A 23,181-nucleotide genomic window follows, 5' to 3' on the forward strand; every position below is an offset into this window, starting at 1 on the left:
TTAGAGTGCAGAGACTTCTGTCAATGATTTGCCCAAAGGGGCTTGAAAAATCAGTGCAAAACTAATGTCCTCCACACCACCCTCAAAAAAAACCCCACCCTTGAGCAGTTCACCCATTTCAGATCCAACCAGACATTCAAAGGTCCCTTCGAGCAGCTACTGTGAGACTGTTGCAACAGTCCTCACAGTGTTTGGGTAACTTCCCCTGTGTGTTTACTGCTGGTAGGGCTGTTCCTGCTTGTGCGAGCAGCACTGTTCCCTTCCCAATACAGGGGACATGCTCTAAAATGAGGCCCCGAGGAAAACCCTGTTCTTGCGGCAAACTTGGCTTTCACAGCGCCTTGTTTTAACACGCTATTCTGAGTAACAGGGTAAGAATTAGATCAGGTTTTTTTAAGAAAAGTCTAATCCAAGACATTTCAGAGTAATCACGCACATTGACGGAGATCATGTACCCTGACATCTGTGGATAAAAACTGTACAGAACTGACACATCCTCTGTGTCAGTAAGGAATTTGAGAAGACACTACATTTTGTTGGTATTTTCCAACTTGAGTTCAGTTGTTTTTACAAGTGAGTGCATTACTTGAAATTATGACATGTCTATATGTGTTTTGGTTTTACATACTAAGACCTTATTTAACACATACCAAACCAAAGTAACATTAATACTACAAAACTTAGAACAGCAAGTCGTACGCGTTCCCTTCCCCCGAACTCTGAAGGCAGGACCCTGTTGGACACCCACTGCTCAAGAGTCCTGCCAGGACTTGGAGGCTTTGATCATGAAACTTCCATACCCAGTGATGGATAAAGTCAAGAACCAAAAACTGCTATGCTCTCTTGCATTTAAAGGAGAGAAAGTAAGTAGCGGGCACGGATATTCTTTTCATTCAGAACCTCAGTTGTTACCAGCCCTACGGATCTGTGACAAACTGGGTGTCTTTCTGTGCGTTACCTTTTGCACGCAGTAGCAGAGAGAATTGCACAGACCGGGACTCGCTCCTGTGAGATACACTGAAAGCTGCTCCAAATCGTCAGGGGGACACGGTGACAAAACCACTGCGAGAGGAAAGCGGGAGGAAACGCGTTTCTGACCGACCAAACCAACCAAAACTGATTTAAAAATAAAACGCAGACACGGAGCTACATGAACACGTATTTACTGCAAGTAGCTCTATGGAAAGCCAAGTCAGATAAATATAAACACTATACAGAGCTTCAAGCCAGTCTCCCAAAACCGCAAACGCGATGTGTTTTACAAAGAAAACAACATAATATTTACAATGGAAGACAAAGCCAGATCAATCAGCTCAACTTTAAAACAGATCTGTGAAGCAGAAATAGCAAATATAATGAACAGTTTTAACCATATATGTTTTAGTTTGTACAGACAATAACTGTCCAATATCAAATTAAATTTACAGGACAAACATTGTTCTATCATTGGTATTTTTGTACTATACAGCAGCATAAACGGGTAGCTGGAAGGTAGTATATATAGTGATATGTTTTACATCATCTGAAAATGTTCTTCCAGCACAATACTGAATAAATTAGTTGCTGTAAACTAAGAGATTCAAAAAGATTGCATATTTATTATGCCGTACCTATTAGTATTTGTACCACTATACTTGAGGTTACCCATTTACTTATTTATTCAGCATTTATTAAACCAGTGCTGTATATTGTACAACGGCAGCCTCAGGGGTCTAATATGAAATAACTACGTAACAAATTTCTTCAAAACAACCTTTTCCTTTCACATTAAATGTTTAGATCTATCTTCATCCAAATTTTGATTTCTTAGAAAAAGATGTAAAGCTTTATAAAAAGCTGTCTACATATTGCATTATTAATTTATGAGACCAAACAAAAGCTATATGGCAAGACAGTATCCTGGTCTGTAAGAGTGGTCTTATTTTTAATTAGTGTATTTTTAGCAGCAACAAGTAACTGTACCAACTTCTCTTCCAGAATCAAAACCAGATCTGTGCTTTTAAACCCGGTAGCAACAGTTTTCCTGCCGCTAGACACGGTGTAAACTGATCAGTACCATGTTTCCAAAAACCAAAAAGTCTTTGTATTTTAGTGACGTGTACATTTTAACACTACTCCAAAGCAGATCTGGGTACAGGTCACCGAACAATCCCAGCTGACAGTGCTCGATGTGCGACACCGGCCGGCTGTACCGCTCGAGGCTCGTGTCCCAGCGCAGCCCAGCCCGCGGTCCAGCGCAACCGACAGCAGAGCGGCGCGACACCTGAATTGTTCCAGCCAAAAAAAATACTCAGTACAAGAGCAAAGCACGTAATGGTAGAAAAATCAGGGCTTGTTCTAAAAATCTCCAACTGTCACTGTTCGCATTTCTGTAAGTGGGACCAAGACAACTGAGGAGCCTACATTCTACTTTTTCGCCATGATGCCAGGAAGAAAGAACAAAAATAGTCCCAAATTGAAAACGGGGCTTTGGTTGACAGTAAGATCAATTAGGGTGGTTTCTTTTTAAAAAGCTACAGCTGACAAATATAATGCAGAAGTCACAAACGCTGGATACGACTCTGCAGTTCTCCATTCGAATGCATGAACAAAAACCTCATTTTGCACAATTCGTATTTATAAACAAACATCTTGAGGGTAAGAACAAAACCAATCTACAAGACAACCAGCCCATTAATCCTACTTTGTACATAGCAAAATTCTGAGCAAAAAAATAAATTCGGATTAAGCTCTGACAGACATTTGATTCAAAATACTCTAGCCTATGATCAAGAAATACCTCTTGTACCATAAAAGGAAAACCTTAACCAAAAAAACAACCAAAAAAAAAAGCAGAAGAGGTCTCCATTCCTCAGAGCAGTTCAGTCCCACGGGGTCAGCCCAGTCACCTGAAGAAATCCTGAACTGCCAATATATTTCTAAATGATACATGTTTTAAGCTAACCACTTGTTAATGTACCAGAGAAGCAAACCCATGTTAAACAGACAATCAGAAACCAGCTTTGACTTCTCAGAATATAAGTTAAAAAATCAACGGGAGAGGCAGGAGGAAGAAAGGGGCGCATGGGGGTCTCCTATGAGCACTCGCACTGCCTCCCAAATAGATATGACATGAAAGACCAAACTCCATCACCAAAGCACAGCTATGAAAAAATCTCAATTCAAATTAATTCAACTGTAGAGAGCTGATGTCTATGAAAAAAACAATTAAAAGGATGAGTGTCTATGTCCGTGCTGGTGGAAATGAAAGTAGCCGGCTGGAGCTGAGCTTTGCTTCCAAAAGCACCACACAGTTCCTGGAGTTACCAGCAGAAGTCTTCTCTCCCAACAATGGTTTCCATGGCAATGCAGTCAGTCTAGAGAGGAGAGGGGGGAAAAAAGAAAAAGTCAGTGATATTTTAAAAGCAAGTTTCATGGTGAAAATAAATGTTTCCTAGTGAGAGAACACAGGGAGCTTGTCCATTGCAGAAGTGACAGCAGCGGGATGCAGAACACAGGTCCCTCGGAGAGGGAGGTGACACTGCCCAGTGGCACCGGCTTGGAGATCCCGAGCCACCAGGAGAGCTACGAGGTCCGAAGCAAGGACCCAAGAGCCACTGCGACCCCAGCACTGACGCTTCACTATCGGTGTTTCACTCCGCAAGAGCTCGATCCTCCCAAGGTGGTGGGTGCTGTGCAGAGGCTGTCGTGAGCAGGCAGCAGGATGAGCACACAGCGGTTCTGCTCACCCAGACACAACGGAGCTTGTGGCAAACGCTCCCGTTCGCAGCCGGCGCTGAGCTGCGGAACAAACCTTTCCCGCAACCCCAGCTCCAAACAGTCACGACAGCTGCACGCCCCATCCTCAGCTTTTCAGGAATAAGCTTGATTTAGTTACGGTAAGAAGCACCTCAGAGTACAGTTCTCCCTTTTTCAAGAAAGCTGCACTAAAAAGCGACACAGGGTACAGAAGCACATAGCTATGGCAGACAGAATGCCGACAGCAAAAACCAGTGCCTTCCAACCAGCTGCAAAAGGCAGAATACTAAATGCTTGGTAAAATGAGGGCGAAAATAAATCTATAACCTGGTGTTAGAGGAAGGTACAGTGGGGTGACAAAGCAGGAATGGACACTGGGGAGAGGATGACCTCCAAGCTGAACACACCAGCTCTGAAATGAGCCCTGCATGTGCCAAGGTCAGAGCCGCTCAAAAAGTTCCTGACACGGAGAACTCTGATGAGGGGGATGCAAAGACTTTCTGCAGCGGCGGGAACGCAAACTGAGGAACGTATGGAAAGTCATTTCCAGCTCACTACAAACCCCTTCCACTCCCGCCCGAGCCAGCGCGAACACACGTTTCCAGTCTGGAGGAGCACGATCGGCCACATCGCTGTGTCACACTGTCTGCAGGCCCAGACTGTCCCCTCCCAACAGGCCTATCCCCTTGGCCAAGGCTGAGGGCACCGTCCTCTGCTGACAGGTGGCTTTGGTCACCCTCTTCATGGTTTGAGGCACAGGGATGTGTTCGCTGACACTCCACGGAAGAAGGACACAGCAGGTGGTAGCTGTTGGTTCTCAATGAGAGCAAGAAGAGATTTAGTCTTCAGAAAACTTCAATACAGAAATGTAGTCTGCTTTTCCCCCCAAAGCCACACAGCACAAGCTCTGTCACTGCTCCGGGACAGCTTGCTGCCGCTGAGAGCTGCTGCAATATGGGGAACACTTGGTATGGAAGCCCGGTGAGGGCAGCACAGCACGCTGCAACCAAAGGGGCTTCAGAGCTTGGTCCTGCCCGTGCTCTTCTGCAGGGACGCGAGGAAATCACCTGAACCTCCTTGTAAAGACACTGTTGTGCTTCACTGCCTGCACCACAGGAACATGCTGAAGAAAGCGTGACCATCTAAAGAACAAGCGTTATATATATTAATGCAAACCTGTATGTTTACTTACATAACCAATCATAAAGTATGCACAGACCAGCTCCACCCTAAGTTAAAGAAGTTCTGATTTCTGACCAGCTAAAAATAGTATCCCTTCAAAAGAAAAAGAAAGAACAAAAGAACAAAGCTGAGCTGCCTGGAGCAGCCCGGCCCCACCAGTGCCCCGGGACAGGGGGTCCTGAGAAAACTCCCTTTTATCCTGCACAACCCACACACACGTCTGGGTTGCCGAGTTTCATTTTTCAAATACAGAGTGATTTAAAAAATAAAGTAACTTGGTTTTCCACAATTCAAGGAAGAGACATACAAAATACACCCACAACTCAAGAATCTCCATTTGTATTATTTCACAGACATAAGATCGCTACAAAAAGCTATTGCTCGTTACACACAGAGCGTGATGTGGTTAGCGATGCCTTTGTTTTCACAAAAGCCAAATGAAGCTATTATTTCTTCCTCTTCAGAAAATCATTGTTTTGTTGTAGGACCAAAAGAATGAAAATACACACCACAGCTGGCAATGAACCTCACCTCAATGGTGCATCCAAGTCAAATGTTGGAACAATTAAGACTTCTATATTAAACTTATCCACAGTAAAAATTAACATTTATCAGCATCCCCCCACCCCTTCCTTGCTGTGGACCTATGAGGTTACATAAAAGGAACTTCAAAAACCGTCTGTGCTTTTGTCAGGACATTTTTCCTCCACGCCTAGCACACTAGGCACACCTGAAAGCTGCTGGACGAGTTATTCTAATCTCTCCAAGCATATCCCCAAAACATTTAAAAGAGCAAAGGCCCAGTTGTTTGCATTGGACAATCCCCATGTGGCAGAACTTGGTATTTATAACTAAAACTTTTTGAGAACTTTCATAAACTTACACCAAATTACATTTAAGATACTTGGAGGGCAAGGGGGAGAGCTTAAGAGAAAAAAAACCTGCTCAACTCTTTGATTCTTTGAACAAGCCTGGTATAACCAGGGAGGCAGCACGAGAAGCAATTCCAAAGCAAGCTCACCGGTAACTCCGGCCAGAGCCCAGACTAACACACATTAATGTGTAAGAAAACCAGAAGAAAGTATCCTCAGCTCATCCTCATTACAGCTTATAAACCCCCTGGAAGTCCGGGCTAAAACACAGTTTTAAACCAGCACAAAGGCAAGCTCAGGACCGCCCCGTGGCATCCCCATTCCCCGGCCTCTGTGCTTCTCACACCATGTCCCACCAATCTGGCCCCCCTTCTCCCCATGATTATAAACCTTCGTCATTTTTAAGTTGAAACAGAATTGTGGGAACCGTAAATAAACAAAAGGGAGTTTCATGTCAACATTACCTACAAGCTGGTAACAGCCTCATAAAGCCTTGAGTCTTTCAGACATGGAGTTAGCGGTTGTCACCGCTTCTCTAATCCCCTTGTTACAGCTGAAAATGTCAATACAGCAGCTGGAGCAGTACAGGGGGCTGACGCCCTGAGTCACCAGCTCTTTTTTTGGGATAAAGGCATCAACCATTTATGCATATACACGTATATATAGATACAGATATATTTGAGAGATACATATGTGCTCACGCCTTAAGGTCCTTGTTGGCTGTTCTCTCCACACCTGATCTTCCATCTTTCGACAAGTCAGTAGGTGAACGTAAATTAATGGAGGACATGAGGTGCTCCAAGAACACGACACAGCTTCTGGGAAGCTGGATGATCTTATTTCAAGCTTGCATAAGGTAAGATTCATCAGCCAACAATTTTCTATGTTAGCAGCACAAAAATGAGAATTGCCAATCAACAACAAAAACCAGATTAGCATTGTGCTATGGATACCATACGAATGTATCTGACTCAACACAGAACACTAAAGGAAGCTGCCAGAGAAATGGATGGAGCCACTTGTGCAAGGAAAACAACTGGTGAGATGTGAAGTGGCTGGGCAGAGCAGAACGTCGCTCGCAGGGGGCACATCGGCCCTCGCACTTCTCAGAACACGAACACCACCACAGACAGCTCGGTGGCCAGATCAGACACGACAAGGTATCTTAGACATCTTCCACTCGCCGTGTAAACACGCTGCTGTGCCTGGACTGTCACAAGCTCTCCCAAGAAAACCTGCTCAGCCTTCTGAAGAAAAATATCTGATAACCGATCATCACAACAGAACAAGCGGCAAACACCTGAACTCGAAAAAAAATGTGCACTTTTGAAACAGCCCAGAAACACACTGTTCCAAATAGTTTTCATAGCAGCCTTCTGTTCACTCAAACTTCACCTCTGCTAACAGCTTCTAAACAAAAGCTTCAGCCTTGATTCAAAATTAAACTGTACTGCTTCAAATTGTTGACAACAATACAAATTAAACTTCCTATGAACATTTAATAGGGAAAATGAGTCCAGAAAGCATCCAAACATTTTCACAGATCACCTCTTAAAATATATATGCAAAGTTTAGGAAATTAAAACAATGTTCTCTCCATTACACAATTCTATTTGAATTCACTGGTTTAAGACAGGATCAGATTGTAAAACTACACACAGCTGGTTCAGTCTTTCTGAGGAACAATCAGAGGAAAAGGATCGCAAAGGCAGAAGAGAAACTAAGAGGGCACATATTTAAGATAGAATAGCAGTGTGCCACTGCTAAGAAATGTTTTGTTTGAAATTGAGGAACACACTGAGAAAGTGCTCCTCAAGGTTGCTATGCAAACAGAATCTATAGCTTTATAAAAATTAGGGGCAGAGAATTAGATTAGTTTTAATTCATTAGATTGCAAATCCAGTGTGTTCCATTTGAAAAAGTATCAGATGAGAATATATCCAATTTACACTTCATTTCCTGCATCTGAATTATTCAGGTCATACAAGTCAGGCCACTTTGAAACAAACCGAGAGGGTTTAAGAACATAGCAGACATGTCCTCTCAAAGAAATCCACTCTAAATAATATCTGTTTCTACAGGAAAGGCTTCTACTGACATAATTCTGCAACTGATTCCTAGAAGGATAAAAGCTTTGCTTGCAGAAGATATTAATTTAAGATAATTAAACGATTAAAATCTCCATGTCAAAGACTAAGCTTAAAGCTTTCTGGAGAACACCCCTGAAGTTCTCCATTTCCTGAACTTCAGGTTAGGGGGAAATGGGAGTTAATCCCACTTGTGCAGATCAAAAGCAGCACAGCCCTAGATTTTCTCGTGCCCATGGTCACACACAATATTCCTGTAGTTCAGGAAAGCACCGAACCCCAGCACAACCTCAGGACACAACGAGCGTGTCCAAGGGCATTTTGCTCGCACCCTGACATGATTACATTTCAAGCCTCCCACCTGGCACACAGGCCAGGAGGAGGGAGGTGATTTGCCCAAATACATTCTTCACAAATCAAGAGATAATCTTTTTTTGCCCCACATCTTTCCAAATACATCGTTACGACCCGATGTCGTTGTCCTGTTTCTTCAAGTTCGTATTTTAATGGTGTAGCTTTAGACCTTGCTAGAGTTGAGTGGTGTTATTTGAGAAAAGCAGGATTCCTTCTTAATTTGCACACACAGACACCACATCTGCAAATACAAATCACAAAAACTGACACATTTGCTGTGACCACTGCAGACGCAATTACTGCACCTGGGACACCCAAACGAGGCCCCGACACAGAACAACATCCTTGTTTGGGAAATGGGTTAAACTATTAAGTACAGACTTTCTTCACTCAACAACAAACTAATGATGCTCAAATGGAACTAAGGAATACTGTGGGTATAAAAGATATTCATGACTTTCCACAAGCAAAAGAAAAAAAAGCAAAATTTGTTTTAAAAACCCCACCTTTTAAAGGCCCACTTTTCATTGGGTAAACTATTTAAACACAGCGACTAGTAACAACACATCCCAGTAAATGAGATTCCTCCTCCTAAAATTCAGAAGACAAAGTTACCCTCACAAATAAACTTTATCCACAATCATTTGTTTAAAATGTGGTTCCACTATTCTTAGTGCTTCGCAATTTCATGAGCTAAAAAAAAAAAACAAACCCTCCCAGGCTTTAAGATCATTTTAATTCCCTTTGCAGAAATGCCTTATCTTTTGCAACAGTGGCTTTTCTCCTGTAATAAAGCGTAGTGCTGTTTCCAGGAAGGCCTTGCGCTCCTTCATCTCATCTGTTTTACTGATACTATTCCTAGAACTACTCCTGTGGCCACAATGCCAACTCAAACTGCACCAGACTGCTTGACAAGAAGTTGCCAGGGTTGTTTTGGTTGTTTGTTGTTTTTAACTAAACTCCTATTACAACAGAGTGAGACAACACTAAAAATTAACTTATTTCCCCTTAAAAACGCATAGAAGTTCAAAAATATCACATTTTCATGTTGCAGAAGAATGAAAAAAAAGTTCTGCTTTTTCAAAAGCGCTCATGGCAAGTGTGTGAGATACCACCACTGACCTCCGAAACTGCAGGAACATCGGTAAATTTTAGCGAAAAGATAATATTTTTATATATATATATATATATATCTTGTTTGTGTGGCTTCTGACAATAGCATCTGCTACAGTTCACCCCGCTCTCGTGACATGAAGTGCCAATAGTGCGGAATATCCTTCCTGCCTGCGCTCTTGCCATAAACTAGATGGTAAAAACTGTCAGGAAATAAATAGGAAGGAAAACAGCTGCGCCAAATACGGCGCAGAACAGCACAGGCAGCTCTGTGCCCTCCTTCAAAGGGGGCTCGGGATAACTGGAAGAGTTTGAGTAGTGCAAAAAAGCTCTGGAAAGGTGTGAAACAGCTTCCCGGCAAGGGACAGCCAGGTAACATGGAGCTTTCCGCCTGCATGTATTAGGATGCCATCAGGAAATTTAAAAACATATTATGCCACAGGGCCCTGCAGCGTGCAGTACAGGGAGCCACTGACAGGACACTGGCCAAGTGCATGGCAAAGGAGGATACAGCATCTACACAACCCTGAGGGCATGGAGAGAAATGATAGGGGTCCTTATCTCTCCCAATACACAAACCAGGGGCTGCCAAAACAAGCCAGTATGGAGCAGGGTCCAAAACATGGAGGGACCTCTGCATGCAGTGTGTGCCACGGGCTGCTGTGGATACAAGGAGTTGACACCTCATCAAAAAGAGACTGGAGAAATAGTTGGGTTAGAGATCCGTGGAGGATTATAAAACACACAAACTACATCAGGCTCAGGAAACCCCCCAGGTGGAAAAAAATAAATAATAAAAAAGAAAGACGCTGGGTGTATGTTTGTTTGGCATTATTACTTACGCCTGCCCTGCTCTTCCTCTGCTGGGTGGTGTCTGCTTGCAGGCACAGGTCTTGGGTTTGGGTGAGCAACACTATTCTTATAAACACAACTCAGAGAAAGGACAGTGTCACTCATGACTAATGAAACAGCTCCCCACCCTTCAAATCACCTTTCCTGGTATTTCCTTTCTACAGAAGTTTTCACATGTTCTAATTCATCCCTTTGCTCTTCCCAACCCCTTTAGCCATTGACGTCCGAAAGCATGTAGCACTACCTTTTTCTTTCACCTCCATCACCATGACTGACTGTCAAAAGGCAGAAAGTTACCACATGGCCACATACTCAAAGAGTTACACCCTCGTCTCCCATCCCTTTTGCCCATGCTTGCCTGCACAAAAAAAGTACTTTGCCATCAGCCACTACCTACTTCCACTCACAGCAGTGGCCCACAGCAGTTTTTTACATTTTCTGATTACCACACTAAGCCTGCATTAGTAGTAGGATACCCAAACCCCTGGTTTACACAGGGGAGGAAGAAGGGTTCGGATTCCATTGCACACGTGAAGCGAGCTCTTCTCAAATCACAGCACATGCACAACAGGCAAGGATGGGGCCTCCAGCTGCCAGGAGCAGCCCAGGAGCTCAAAACGGGCAGAGTTAAACCGTGGCTACACACAAGTTTTAATCAACAGTGTGCAACTCTTGTTTAGCGTTTACCTTGCGGAACATGCCAACATTAATATTTCAATCCCTTGTAACCTCAACGGTGAATCAAGACTCCCTGATGCCACCACTTCCAGACTCCCCCACAACCACTACAGTGTCTGTTCAACCTGATCTACCGACGCAAAAATAAATTAACTTTCTCCTGTCAAAGCTATGGTTTGGCACTCCAGGTTCTGCAGAGCGCCACAGCAGTGACGATCAGGTGCCAGCCAGGCCTCCCTGTTCAGAGCTGGACTGCAAGCGCTCCTGACCATGCCAGCTACAAACCCTAAAGGTGACACACTGCTGCCTCCTCCCTGATGCTAGAAGATGGCCCGAGTCCCAGAGATGCCACCTAAAAAGGCCCTCCAAAAACAAGAAGGAACCAGTTGGCAAGGCAGTTCCATCATGCAAGCTGCTTCTGGAGCAAAGCCTCACAAAGAACAGAGGATGCAGGTCCAGGCGACGGTAACTGCTGAGGGATGCTGCATGGGGCGATGCTGGGCTCCCGTACGCACTCCTGCACCCCTGCTGCCACCAAACAGATCAGTCACACAGCCGCAGGAAAACTGACTTACAGAAAGGGAAAAGGAAAAACTACATATCATCACATTCCACATCTAAAAGGGAGAAGTAAACATTGGGACATGCTCCTAACTCGGAGATACATGTTGGCCCACATTCCTCTTACCAAGATTAATATCCTGGCCAGTGTTCTGACATTTACCTCATCCTTTTCAAGTCATTTAAACCATTGCAACCACTGTATTTATAGCTCGCTACCTTCCATCGCTCCCTGCCGTGTGCATACCCTCCCAAGCGCCTCTACCAGCTTCCCCTCCCGCAGCCTTTTATCTCTGCCAGGCCAGCTCTTATCTTCACTCTGCCCCTGGCAGCAGCCTTGATCCTTATCTCACTCTCCACCCCAGCACATTAAGTTTCATCCATCTCTTCAGTTTCATCTTTTAAATTGTAAGCTCCTCAGGGCAGGGACCAACATGTTTACATGTGTGGCATGGTAGAGGAGACCTTCATCCTGCCTACCTGGTCAGGTTCTACACAACGAGCAGAGATCACATCTGGAGCTACAAGCTTTCATTAACAGACTCAGTGTTGTAATAGTGTCTGAATTACCTCAGGATCAAGTCTGTTCATTTTTTCAACTCATTTCTAGCTGTTCAACACAATCTGCAATTTAAAAGCAATGTGTTCTAAAAACAAACAACCCATCCCCCCTAAAAAACACTGCTGAGTTAAATATAGAGGGCAACTACATCCCAAAGTGTCCCCATCAGAAAAAGCAAATAATCTGGAAGTTTGAAGTCAACAGTGGATGTTACTACTGAAAACCCAAACAGCTTTAAATTGTTTCTAACAAGACTAAATAAAAAAACAAAACAAAACACAACACAACAACCAAAAAAACCCTCAAACATACAGCTAACAGTATCTTTTTGCCCCCCTAACCCATATTGGTTTAGGCTTACAAAACTTTATTGGTTTAAATTAACAGATGTGTTGATGGATGTTTTTCCCTGCATCCAGCTGGTGCTGAAGAACATCCTCGGCCAACCCTCTGCACACAGGCTCCGTTCCCTTGGACCAACAAAGCAAAGGTGCCCAGCCCTGAGGAGAAGCCTTTCCGTACCATCTCCTGGTTTCTCTCGGCCATTTCAGCTCAACAGTCGAGAAGGTGCCACAAAAGTGGCAGCAACACCTGTCAATAGCTTAAAGAGGGTTTTCATACCAATAGGGTACCATGTGGTTCACAGTAATAGTTTTTCCTCGATCTAGTATGCAATAGCTTCTCATTTATCTAACACTGCATCTGCTTCACTGTCAGAAGAACTCTCCAAACTCCCAGTAGCCAAAGAGATCTGTGTGCATCAAAAAAGTTACACTGCAAAGTCAGCTGTTCAGCCCTAAACGCTAAAGCAAGCTGGCTTGCCATGCATAGGGAACAGAACCGCACTGTTCCCCGGGGAAGGAACATATTCTTTAGTGACCTAACAAAATTAGAATCAATTTTACCAGGTTTCTTGCACACCTTTTGGTATTACTTCTCATGATTTTCAGAAAAATAAAAAAATCATTTTGATACTCAGTCATTCCACTAAAAGGGAAACCTCTTTACAAGTAGGTAGCATCTTTATGAGCCTTTCATGCCCTAGCAAACAGGAAACACTATTCTTACCTATCTTATGCCCTAAATAATAATTCAGTTTGATAAGTTCATTATCTACATATGCTATACAGTGAACACATGCACTATTCACCTTTTAGTAGTAATTTGAAAGTTTCCCATTTTCTTGAGTCACATTAAGTTGTATCATCACCTTGGAATTAAAGCCAAATCTTAACTATCTCAATTTCAGTATAAGCCAGCTCTTCCAAAACCCTTTCTTCTCGGGAGATTAAAAGAAGTTTAGACCTTACGCTTAACTCTCAAATCACTGACATGCAGCACACATGTACACACACACACACAAGCAGCCTGAATTGTTAGCACCCAACCACACAGCAAAAGATCCTGGTTTGAAATAAGCAACTTTTGCCCCTTAAGATACAGCTCATGACTTAACCAGAGCAGGAAATTCTTGCTAATAGTCTGTGACACTGCTGCTTTTGGGGTAATACTACATCTGAAGCAAAATCTCCACAAATCCAAACACTTTTATGTTCAAGATCATTTAGATAAGATACTCAGCAACCCCTCTGAAATGCTTTTGATGAGTCAGGCTAATTTACCTTTGTCTTCCCACTGTCCCCAGGTATGTCACAAATCCCTATTGATCAAGGCTCTCAACCACAGGGAAACCATCCCTAAGCTGAGTGACCTTTACAGAGATGCAGGGCTTGATTAAAACAAGAACACACTTCTTCCTTGTCCTCATGCCATTGCTGCAACCTGCGAGACAACGGGGCAACTTGGTCACTGAACTGTTGTTAATCTGCAAAAACTAAACGTGGAAAAAAATTCAAACAACAATTTTGCAGGGTGGGCCATATGACGGCTCTCCAGCCAAGTCATTACATACTGTTTAAAGATGAGTCATAAGATAATGCCACATTTTTATGACAAAACAGCAGTAATAATACATCCCCAGGCTCCAGAAAACTTGCCTCCCTCTCTCTCACCTGCCTTTCAGATTTATCATTCCTTTGGGTTGAAGAATGCCACATTTCATCACAACAGTACTTAAAATAAAATTGTACAGTTTATTTCCTGCTTTGAATCAGCAAAACAAACTTGTTAGTGCAATCAACATACTGGACACCATTCAGCATGCTTTCGGGAGCACCACAGACGCACAAACACACACCGAGGTACAACGTGGTACTATAAACTCTCTTTAGAGCTCCAAAACCTCAAGGTATAAACCCTCCCCCCAGCAATCAAGATGAAATAAACTTATTAAAGATCCCTTCACAAAAAAAAAAAAAAAAAAAAAAAAAGAGCATATACAGAAAAAAATAAACAAACCCCAACTCTACCTACTGCCACCACGCTGCTGGACATACAAATAAAGCCTAAGAAGTAGCTAGTGACAAACCACCCCAGTAATCCTGGGCTGGAACCCGGCGCTGGAAGGAGGGAGTTACCGCACACCTCCTGCTGCCCCCACCCGCCGGGGAACAAGGGGCCCTCAGACAGCCGGGGAGGAGGGAAAACGTGAATTTAGAGAGAAAACTCAACGGGTAATCCTGCATTCAGGATTTTAGCCAAGAGTTAGAAAAGGAAAAAAAAAAGGCACTTTGAATGAGGACTGATTTCTCCCACAGCTCCCCATGTCCTGCAGTGCTGCCTTAACCTACAAGACGGCTACAAGCAGAAAGTGTAGATTCCAAAAGACATATGCAACCATAAGCTTCAGCTATAGAGTCTGGAAAGCTGATTTCCAGAAGTATTTCAACACTGACTACAAGCGCATGCTCCCTCTCCGTGTCAGGGCAACTTGCTCGTCTCACTTTCTCACCCAAGGACAAGCAAAACCCAGCTGGTTCTTGGTCACCTCTGTCACCATGAGCTCACTCCCCACTGCACGGCAAAACCCCGCTCTGCAGCTCTAATACCGCCCGGGAAGTTTCCCTGGGTATTCTTAAGCAGAGCTCTAAGTCACTCAAGACTGTTCAAGCGGCATCTGCTACAGCAAGAGTAAAATGTGGGGGTTTGGGTTTTGGTTTTTTTTTTTCTTATAATTATTATCCCAGCATTACTTCAAAGATGTAGGACACATAGCAGCTTTCAGATGTGCTTCAATCAGGTTCAAGATATTTTTAAATGGTCCCACGCCTTAAGTATTCTAGCAATACAAAGGAGCATCAGTTTGAAGCAAACTTTTAAACACCACTAGTCTGAAACCCAAAACGGCCATTTGTTTGCCTGGTATCCCATAAACTGTAATTTACTACATTAGCAATAGCTAAAACTCCCAGCTTCCAAATTTCTTGAAGTGTATATTGTTTGTTGTATTCTTCAAGATTTTGCATTTGAAATACACAAGTTACCATAAAGGCTGTGGACAATTCAGAACACAAGTTACACTTTACAGCTGCAGTGGTTGCTCCTCTCAGCTCCCCAAGGTACACACAGCACCCTTGCCCCGTCTAGCACAGGACAAGATTAAAAAGGTGAGGAACATTTAAATTATAATCCTGCACTTTAGAGAACTTCTGAAATAATATCTTAACATAATGTTAGAGTATCAGGTAGAGATAAGATTAAAGAGTGGGTGTAAAATAGGTGGGTCGATATTAAGCTGAACATTACATTTACTCTGAAGAGGCTGTTTTGGTTTTGGAGTCCAGCGTATCTTTGCAGGTTTAGTAGTTCTAATTAAGTCTGAAGAAACCTGTATTATACAGGACCTATTATGCAGTTTATTACCACCCCATTCTCATTATCCTCCTCAGTTTCTGCAAGGTCCAATAACAGGGTATACATTAGCTAAGCCCTGTTTGAAGTAGCTTTAGTGTTCTGTACTCCTAGCACAAAATTTCATGACTCAGATTCATGTAATCAAAACTGCAAACCGCTTGCTTCAATATTGTGTAACAATTTTGTGATGAAACTGTTTTCCTAATGACCTCCTTACACTTCAAGCATTAAAAATCATAACTTTATATTCTTTTTAGCATCATTATCAACATGCGTTCAACCTGAGCTCAATTTTGCCCAAACCTAAAAACAAAAGTTTAATAACAAGTCAGGCCTATTCCAAACAAAAGCAAAGAATCCCATGCTGAGAAGCGTGTTTGCCATTCAGTGAAACTGCAGTTTATGGAGAAGAGGTGAAGTTCTCTACCTGATAGAATTTATTAAATATGGGATAGCTCCCTTCTAGGAAGTAAAGGGTAAACATCTGCAAAATATTTTCCTTAAGAATGGGTTAAATCACAGAGTGTTTTTCAGGCAAAAAGATCGGGATGGAGAGGGAAAGAAAAGACAGCACTTGGTTCTGCTAAAACTCTCTGAAAGCATTAAAAATATCAATTACACACGGGCACACTGCACCTCTTCAGGATACAAGAGGTTTAAAAGTGAAGCTTTATTTTCACTATTCCAAATGGAACGTGAAAGTGGGTTTCTGGATTACAGAAAAACTTTTAAAATATCACAGGAAAAGCTTTACTGCTGTAGAAACTGATAAGCTGTTTCAAAAATAAAGACTTCTCAAATTCTGCATGCTATAGCTCAGAGACCTCATTTACTACGTGAATGAAAATTGGTACCTTTGTAATCAAGAATTTTAAGTCGTTACTAAAGAAACGATATACAGCACCAATTTACAACACTGTCTGCAAGTTTGGTGAGCTACTTTTAGCCTGGACTGTTTCAAAATCTGTTCACCCCTCCATGAGCCACCTACCAGCAGACAAAGTCCACACCCCACTTGCCCTCCTATTATATACCAGAAATATTTTATCCTGTCTTTATAGAAAACTCCTAGGCCTTGTTTTGGAGCAGCACTTTATAATTTTGTTTTTCTTTTTAGGGCTAGAAAGAAACCACCAACCTAAGCTCTTACTATTCTTATGGTTAATTTCCTGCCAATGCCCATGGTTTTATGCACAGAGTTTCTTTCATTTCATTTTAATGCCTGCTTCACTTCCAGAAAACTTCACAGCAAAAACCAGCAGCTCTAGGTCTCTTGCCCCTCTGCAATTTGTGACAGACCAGAGAAAACCCCAAGCACAGGGCTCTAGGTACTTTGCCACAGCAGCAGCAAGCAAAATGTTTAAATAAATACAATTTCTAAACACATTATCTCTTGAAAAACATTTTAAATGTAATATTTACAGTACAGCCGAAAGCAAACAAGTAGTAAGTTTTATTTTATAACAGATCATACTCATATGAGGGGACTAAGATCAAGTAGGAATTCTGCTGGTTTGGGAGGTGCTGTAACAAACAAACCAACCCCCACAACTACAACTGGCCACAGCAATCAGTGTGACTTCGACTTAGCAGACACATCTCTGAAGTGCCAAAAGACTAACTTTGGAAAAAAGCACTTCTTGGACTGGCAACTTTCAACGTCTTCTAAATTTGATTCCAACCAACAAAACAAAGCAGAGGAAAAAAACCACTGAGGCAAACCACAGGTTTCTGAGCAGCCCCGAGCAGCGCTGCCAGACTTCGAATGGCATGTGAGCTGAGTCAGGCTTAGACCTTCCACACAATTTTAAGCTCCTGCAGTACCTTCTGCCTTTAGACACTTAGTGTTAAAGTGAAACTAGAAAAAAACCCCTATCATTTCAGTGTTTGAGATGGTAATTAAAAATATAAAAAGCCAGTAGTAGCCTGCCTCTTTACTGCTTTCTCTGTTGACAGAGGAGTAGACAAATATCAATGTCCAACAGCGATTAAATATTTCCTCTTAGTACTCATCAATTATTGACTACACACACACTTGCAAAGAGAGGAAAACATCATTTCCAACACACGCGGTTTTCTATCTGGGCGGGTGAATTCCTGTAAGGAGTTCAGTGGGTCACTAACACCAAAACAAGGATTAGAATTCCAAAGTCACAGTGCAATGCAGTGCCTGCACAAACACTGCTGTTCAGTCAGTGCACAGCCAAATACCAACGGCTAATTCCTATTTTTTTGCTCTCACCATGAGAGCAAAAAGCTTAACACATGAGTAGGAGCGTCTCTCCTCTTTCCCATATTCTTCCTCCTCATCCCCAACGCTTTTATTTTTTATGCACACCTCAAAGCTCGTGACCTCAGGTTTGGTCAGGCTGCTGCTCACATGAAAGCTCGCAGCCTCCCCTCCAAAGTTTCAGAGCTGGAAGACACCACTCAGAGCCCACTTCTCCTCTACTACAGGTGTTCCTCACCTGCTACGCAGAGGACAGATCCCTCTGTACAGCAAGGAAGGGTTAAGCTAAGCCCTGGGCCACCAGCGAGGGGTAAAGGTGGGGGCATGGGCTGCAGGAGCCCCCCGGCTGCACCAGAGGACACAGCATCCTTTGGAGAGCAGAGCTCAACCAGAACACACCAAACCTCCAGGGGAAAAACAAGGAGTTCTGTTCACCTAAGATTCAACTACATAAATGTGGGCAGATTTGGACATGAAAAACCCCAAAACGTGCATTTCACCTACAGTCATTGAAACAAACACATCTAAGCCCCAAATTTTAATGTTTAAACCCAATTTAGCAATTTTCAGCTTCCCCATCTATGACACAAATTACAAAATACCAAGCTAATTAAAAAAACAGCAAAGAGTCGTCTAGTTGTAAGAAGGGAAGAAGGGGAAAACAAAAGCAAAGAGAAGAAAAGAGTTACCATAACCTCAGGACAAGAATTCACGATATAAGATTAATGTTTATACTAGCAAGATTATTTTATAAAAAAAACAATGCAGATGACAGTTTGATAATAACTCTAACTGCCTGCAAGAGTCACATAAATCCTTTAGGCCAAGGACCAGGTTCCTTTTCATCTTTGTTCAGCTGTTAAGATACTGCATTAAGAGACTGCTTGTACTAGAGTACCACAGATCATAAAAATATTTACCCCACCCTGAAGACCACATTTTAGTATTGAGAACTTAATTCCTGCAGTTAAACAAGCATGAAAGGAAAGTGCTTTTTAAGTTACAAACCTTTTCTTGCAGCGTTACACTTCAGCCCATCAGATCTGCTGAAATCTATGCTCACGTAAGCTCCACCGTCCAAACCTGAAGTACCATTTTGGAGATGGCAAGTTGGCGCTGTAGTACTTGCCTCACAGCTTATGGGGTCATCGCGTAAATTCAAAGCGATGTAGTTTAAGCCATTCTGAAATCCAGTTGAGGTATCCCTGGACATTTTACTTTCCTGACCATCAGAAATGTTTTCTTCTGGTTTTAACCAAACATTGTCAAATGAGGCAGAGCTGTGTCTTTTGCTACTGTCAGTAAAGAAAGAGGAGGAGGTTGTCACAGTCCCAGCAGAAGAGAACGTTTCGGAGCTGTGTCTCCTCCTGCCTTGAGGATCGGCTCGAATCACTTTCGGTCCCGTAGGAGGCTCAGTGCCAGGAACAGAGAAGCTACTGCTACCGGCGTATCGATCAACAATGCACAGTCGATTCACTATGGAAGAAGGGCTCTCTATCTTTACACCATCATTGGATTCGGCAGAAAACGGCTGCGGTGGCGTTGCTGCCATGTTGAATGTCATCTCCGTGTAGTCATCAGTCCTGTTACTTGCGGTGCTGACACACGCCGTACCAAACGAAAGCCTCGCGTAGTCAGGATTGGGTTGGTTTCTAGGAATACTGGAACTTGCGTAAATGGAAATATCTGTTAGAGAGTTGGACAGTTCCTTCGCCGCTTTCGGTGACTGTACATCCAGGTCAACGCTCATGTAATCAGAAAGTGGGGACTGTCTGTGGTCGCTGCTCGAGCCCAGAGAGGATGGTGATCCTTCTGCAGATAAGGAATACGGTGTATTACTTGCCTTTTCATTAAAATCAATATTTATGTATTCCCCAGGACTCGCTGGCTCAGGTGGAACTGTACGATCATACATTCTTGGGATAGTATTACTCCCTCTCGTACCGAGGGGGAGTCTTGTGGGCCTAGTAGCCCTGTTCTGAACAAGTCCTTCCTCTGAACCTTTCACCACCGGCGATTTAGAGATGCCATTAGACAGAGCTTCACTGCTGACACCTTTTACATTTTCTGGTCCACCATACAAGAATTTTCCAGGTGAAGACATTGGAACATACTCACTGTGGTCACCGTTTTGTCCTGATAATGCCTTAAAGCTTCGGGGCAAAGAAAAATATGAACTGAAACCTTTGGAAACAGAAGTAGTGTGAATGTAATTCGAATCACTGGGGTGCTTTGGAGCCGAATTACCAGGTGACATATCCATATACTCGTTGTTTGTGATCTTCTCATTACTTCCTTTAGAAATAAATCCAGTTAGCGGACTTCGTACAGGGGACGAGCTGGCCTTTGGAAACATCATCATATATCCTCTGGAGTCAACCTGAGACGGTGACCATGAATTGTTAATCTGCTTCGGAACAGACATACTTTTGGGAGTCATTGGCAAATAATCACTGTTGCTGGATAGCGAAGATGCAACTCCAGGCATCATTGGCATGTACCCATCATCCCTGGCTTTACTCCTACTTTGGTTGCACACAGAATCAAGGTTGGTGTCACTGTACTCCAATTCATAGTTATCTTTCAATTTTGGTGTTTCAGAGTAAAGTAATCGCCCATGGCTTCCTGCAGAATCTTCATCTAACGAAGCTGTAGTTTGTGTCGTCTTCTGCTGCACCGCGACAGAAGTTGGCTTTGTTAGAGAGTAAGTTCTTTTCCTGAAGCACTTTTCAGCCTCCATATAATCGTCTCTTGAGCTATCGTCTGCCTGCTGCTTGCTCATGGACATATACTCACTCAGGCAGTTCTCCTCTCTGATGGGCGGCGTGTTTCCCAGGGAATCCGGTGTATTACTCCGGACCCGAAAGTACCTGAAATCACCAGGGCTGGAGCCGTATTCATCAGAAGAGATAAATCCCCCATCACTTGGGGAACCACAAACGGATGAGCTAGAAGGCCTGGTCAACATGTCCGAAGCAGAGCCATGGCCACTACTGGAAGAAACGCTGATGGGACTTGTAGTGGAGGGAAAATGAGAAACAGGCAGCGAAGCAGACCTGGTGTGGTAAGATGAGCTGAAAGCGGCTCTTACGTACCTTCCGCTCCCTTCTTGCCGGCCCAAATTCATCCTTGCGGTGTTCAGGTGGATTAGACTCCCAGTTACTGACCTAAAAGGTCTAGTCATGGTTCCTTCTCCTTCGCTGGACGTTCTGAAGCGATAGGAGTTGTTGCTTTTGGTGGTAGGAGGAGTCCCTCCCGCAATGCTCTCAGTTCTAGATCGTCTCTGCAGGCCCGTCTGGCTGGGGGGCAGGTTGCCCAAGTGCCTCCTGGTGGTGATGAAGGAGATGGGATTGGTACCGCTACCACCACCAGAAGACTGGCTCTTGCTTCGGGGCCTGAACTCTGCAAAGGCCTTTAGAGCTTTCATGGTGTCCAGAAAAGTCTCATGCATATTCTGGGCAACCACTGAATCATCCACTTGCATCCAGAGCTCTCCAGGTCCAATGGAAGCAGACCTGCCCACTTCAATGAAGAAGAAGTTCTCCGAGTGTCCGCAACGGCGAATATTCATCAGCTGTAAGTGGACAGAGGGCACCTCCGAGTTCAGCTTGACGAGGTGGATGGCTTTGCTGGAGAGGCACAATCTGTACACCCCGGTAAGGTTTTTCGTTTGCCCCAACCCTTTGGGCTTAACGTTGACCTGCCACACCTCCTTGAAGACAGTGCCGGGCCTCAGGGCAGCTCCATAGTGCTCATCATCCTCATCCACCTGCTGATCAGCCTGGTCCTCCTGCTCCAGGAAGCCCCTCTTGCTCTGGCTCATGAGCTCGCTGATCGCCTGGTACCAGGCCTCCTGCTCGGCCTCGTTCTCGGCCACCATGGCGAAGTACTCGTCCTTGGTGTACAAGGCGATGATGTGCTTGTGCTTGGCGTCCGCCCGCCGGCTGACGGTGAAGCACTGGTACAGGGGGATGACCCGCTTGGGCGGCGGGCAGCAGAGGGAGGCGGCCCCGCCGGCCCCCGCCGCCCGCTGGCTGCTCTTGAACTTCTTCTCGCTGTCGTAGTACTCCAGCCGGGCGGGGGCCAGGTGGCTCTCGGCCCGCAGCACGAAGTAGCGCTTGTGCCCGTGCTTCTGCTTGCGCAGGTACCCGCACTTCCTCACGTCCTCCCCGGCGGCCGCCTGGACACCGCGGCCCGCCGGGAGGGGCTGCCCGCCGCGGCCCACGGCGGGGGCGGCTCGGGTCGCCGCGGGAGCGGCCTCCGGCGCCGGGCAGAGCGAGGCGCTGGGCGAGCGCCGCAGCAGCAGCAGCAGGTGGTGGGGCTGGGGGGACGGGCAGCGCCCGCCCTCGCCCGCCGTCGTCTCCCCCTCGCCCGCCGCCGTGCCGGGCACGCCGGGCTCCTGCTGAGGCGCGGCTCCGCCTCCCGGGTGGCGGGGGCCCGGCTCCTCCTCGCCGCCCCCGGCCGCCGCGCCGCCGCCGCCGCCCGGGCCATTCATCCCACTCGCCATCTTAGGGGCCAGGCAGGGTCCGGAGCGCCGGGGAAGGGGTCCGGAGCGGGCAGCGGGAATCCGCCCTCACCGGGGAAGCGGCCCGCGCATGAGGAGCAGGCAGTACCTGTGCGCCCACCCGCCGCCCCCGTCCGCGCCCTCCCGGCGGCCGCGGCGCGTCCGGCTACTCGCACTCACGCAGGCGGCCTCGGCGGCACCGCGGCGAAAACATCACGTGACCCCGCGGAGGGCGGGGGCGCGCGCCGGGAGGGAAGCGGGGGCGGGGCCCCGGCCGGCGGCAGGAGGAGCCCCCGGCGCCCAGGCGTGCGGGGCGAGGGGGGCAGCGCGGAGCCGGCCGGGCGGGGAGCCGGAGTGGCGGGAGGGCGAGCGAATAGAGAACCGCGGCCCTTCCCCAGAGACCCAATCAGCGGGCGGAGGTGATGGGGAGGCGGGCATTGCGACGCGGAGTCTAGGGGAGGCGGGACTCCGGCAGATCGGCAGCGCAGCGGACCAATGGAGGCCGGCGGCAGCACCGGGCTGGCCGCGATCTAGCGGGGTGTTTCCTGTGCTGGAGACGGGTGAGTGGGGAAAGAGGCGGGGCCGACGCTGACTGGCGGGGAGGGGTGAGCGGCGGGGCGCCAGCCAATCCGCGCCTCACACACACAGATAGGGAAAGCGGGGGCGGGGAGCGGTGCGTATTTGGCAGCGCAAGT

At 45.5% G+C, this 23,181-nt stretch overlaps 1 protein-coding gene across 1 annotated transcript; it reads right to left on the reverse strand.

Annotated features, from left to right (window-relative positions):
* Positions 1–1,147: 1,147 nt before the first annotated feature.
* IRS4 (insulin receptor substrate 4) lies at positions 1,148–22,707 on the reverse strand. The gene is made up of 2 exons (XM_065846511.2): positions 18,991–22,707; positions 1,148–3,356 (listed from the first exon to the last, which is right to left on the reverse strand). The coding sequence occupies exons 1-2, from the start codon at positions 22,487–22,489 to the stop codon at positions 3,352–3,354; spliced, it is 3,504 nt and encodes a 1,167-aa protein (XP_065702583.1). The 5' UTR covers positions 22,490–22,707; the 3' UTR covers positions 1,148–3,351.
* Between the last annotated feature and the right edge of the window lie 474 nt (positions 22,708–23,181).

The sequence above is a fragment of the Patagioenas fasciata genome, chromosome 11 (genome assembly GCF_037038585.1).
Source record: "Patagioenas fasciata isolate bPatFas1 chromosome 11, bPatFas1.hap1, whole genome shotgun sequence".
Lineage (NCBI taxonomy): Eukaryota > Metazoa > Chordata > Aves > Columbiformes > Columbidae > Patagioenas > Patagioenas fasciata.

Excerpts from the sequence above, each read along its gene's own strand:
- IRS4 (XM_065846511.2), bottom strand. The coding sequence starts at position 22,489 with ATGGCGAGTGGGATGAATGGCCCGGGCGGCGGCGGCGGCGCGGCGGCC.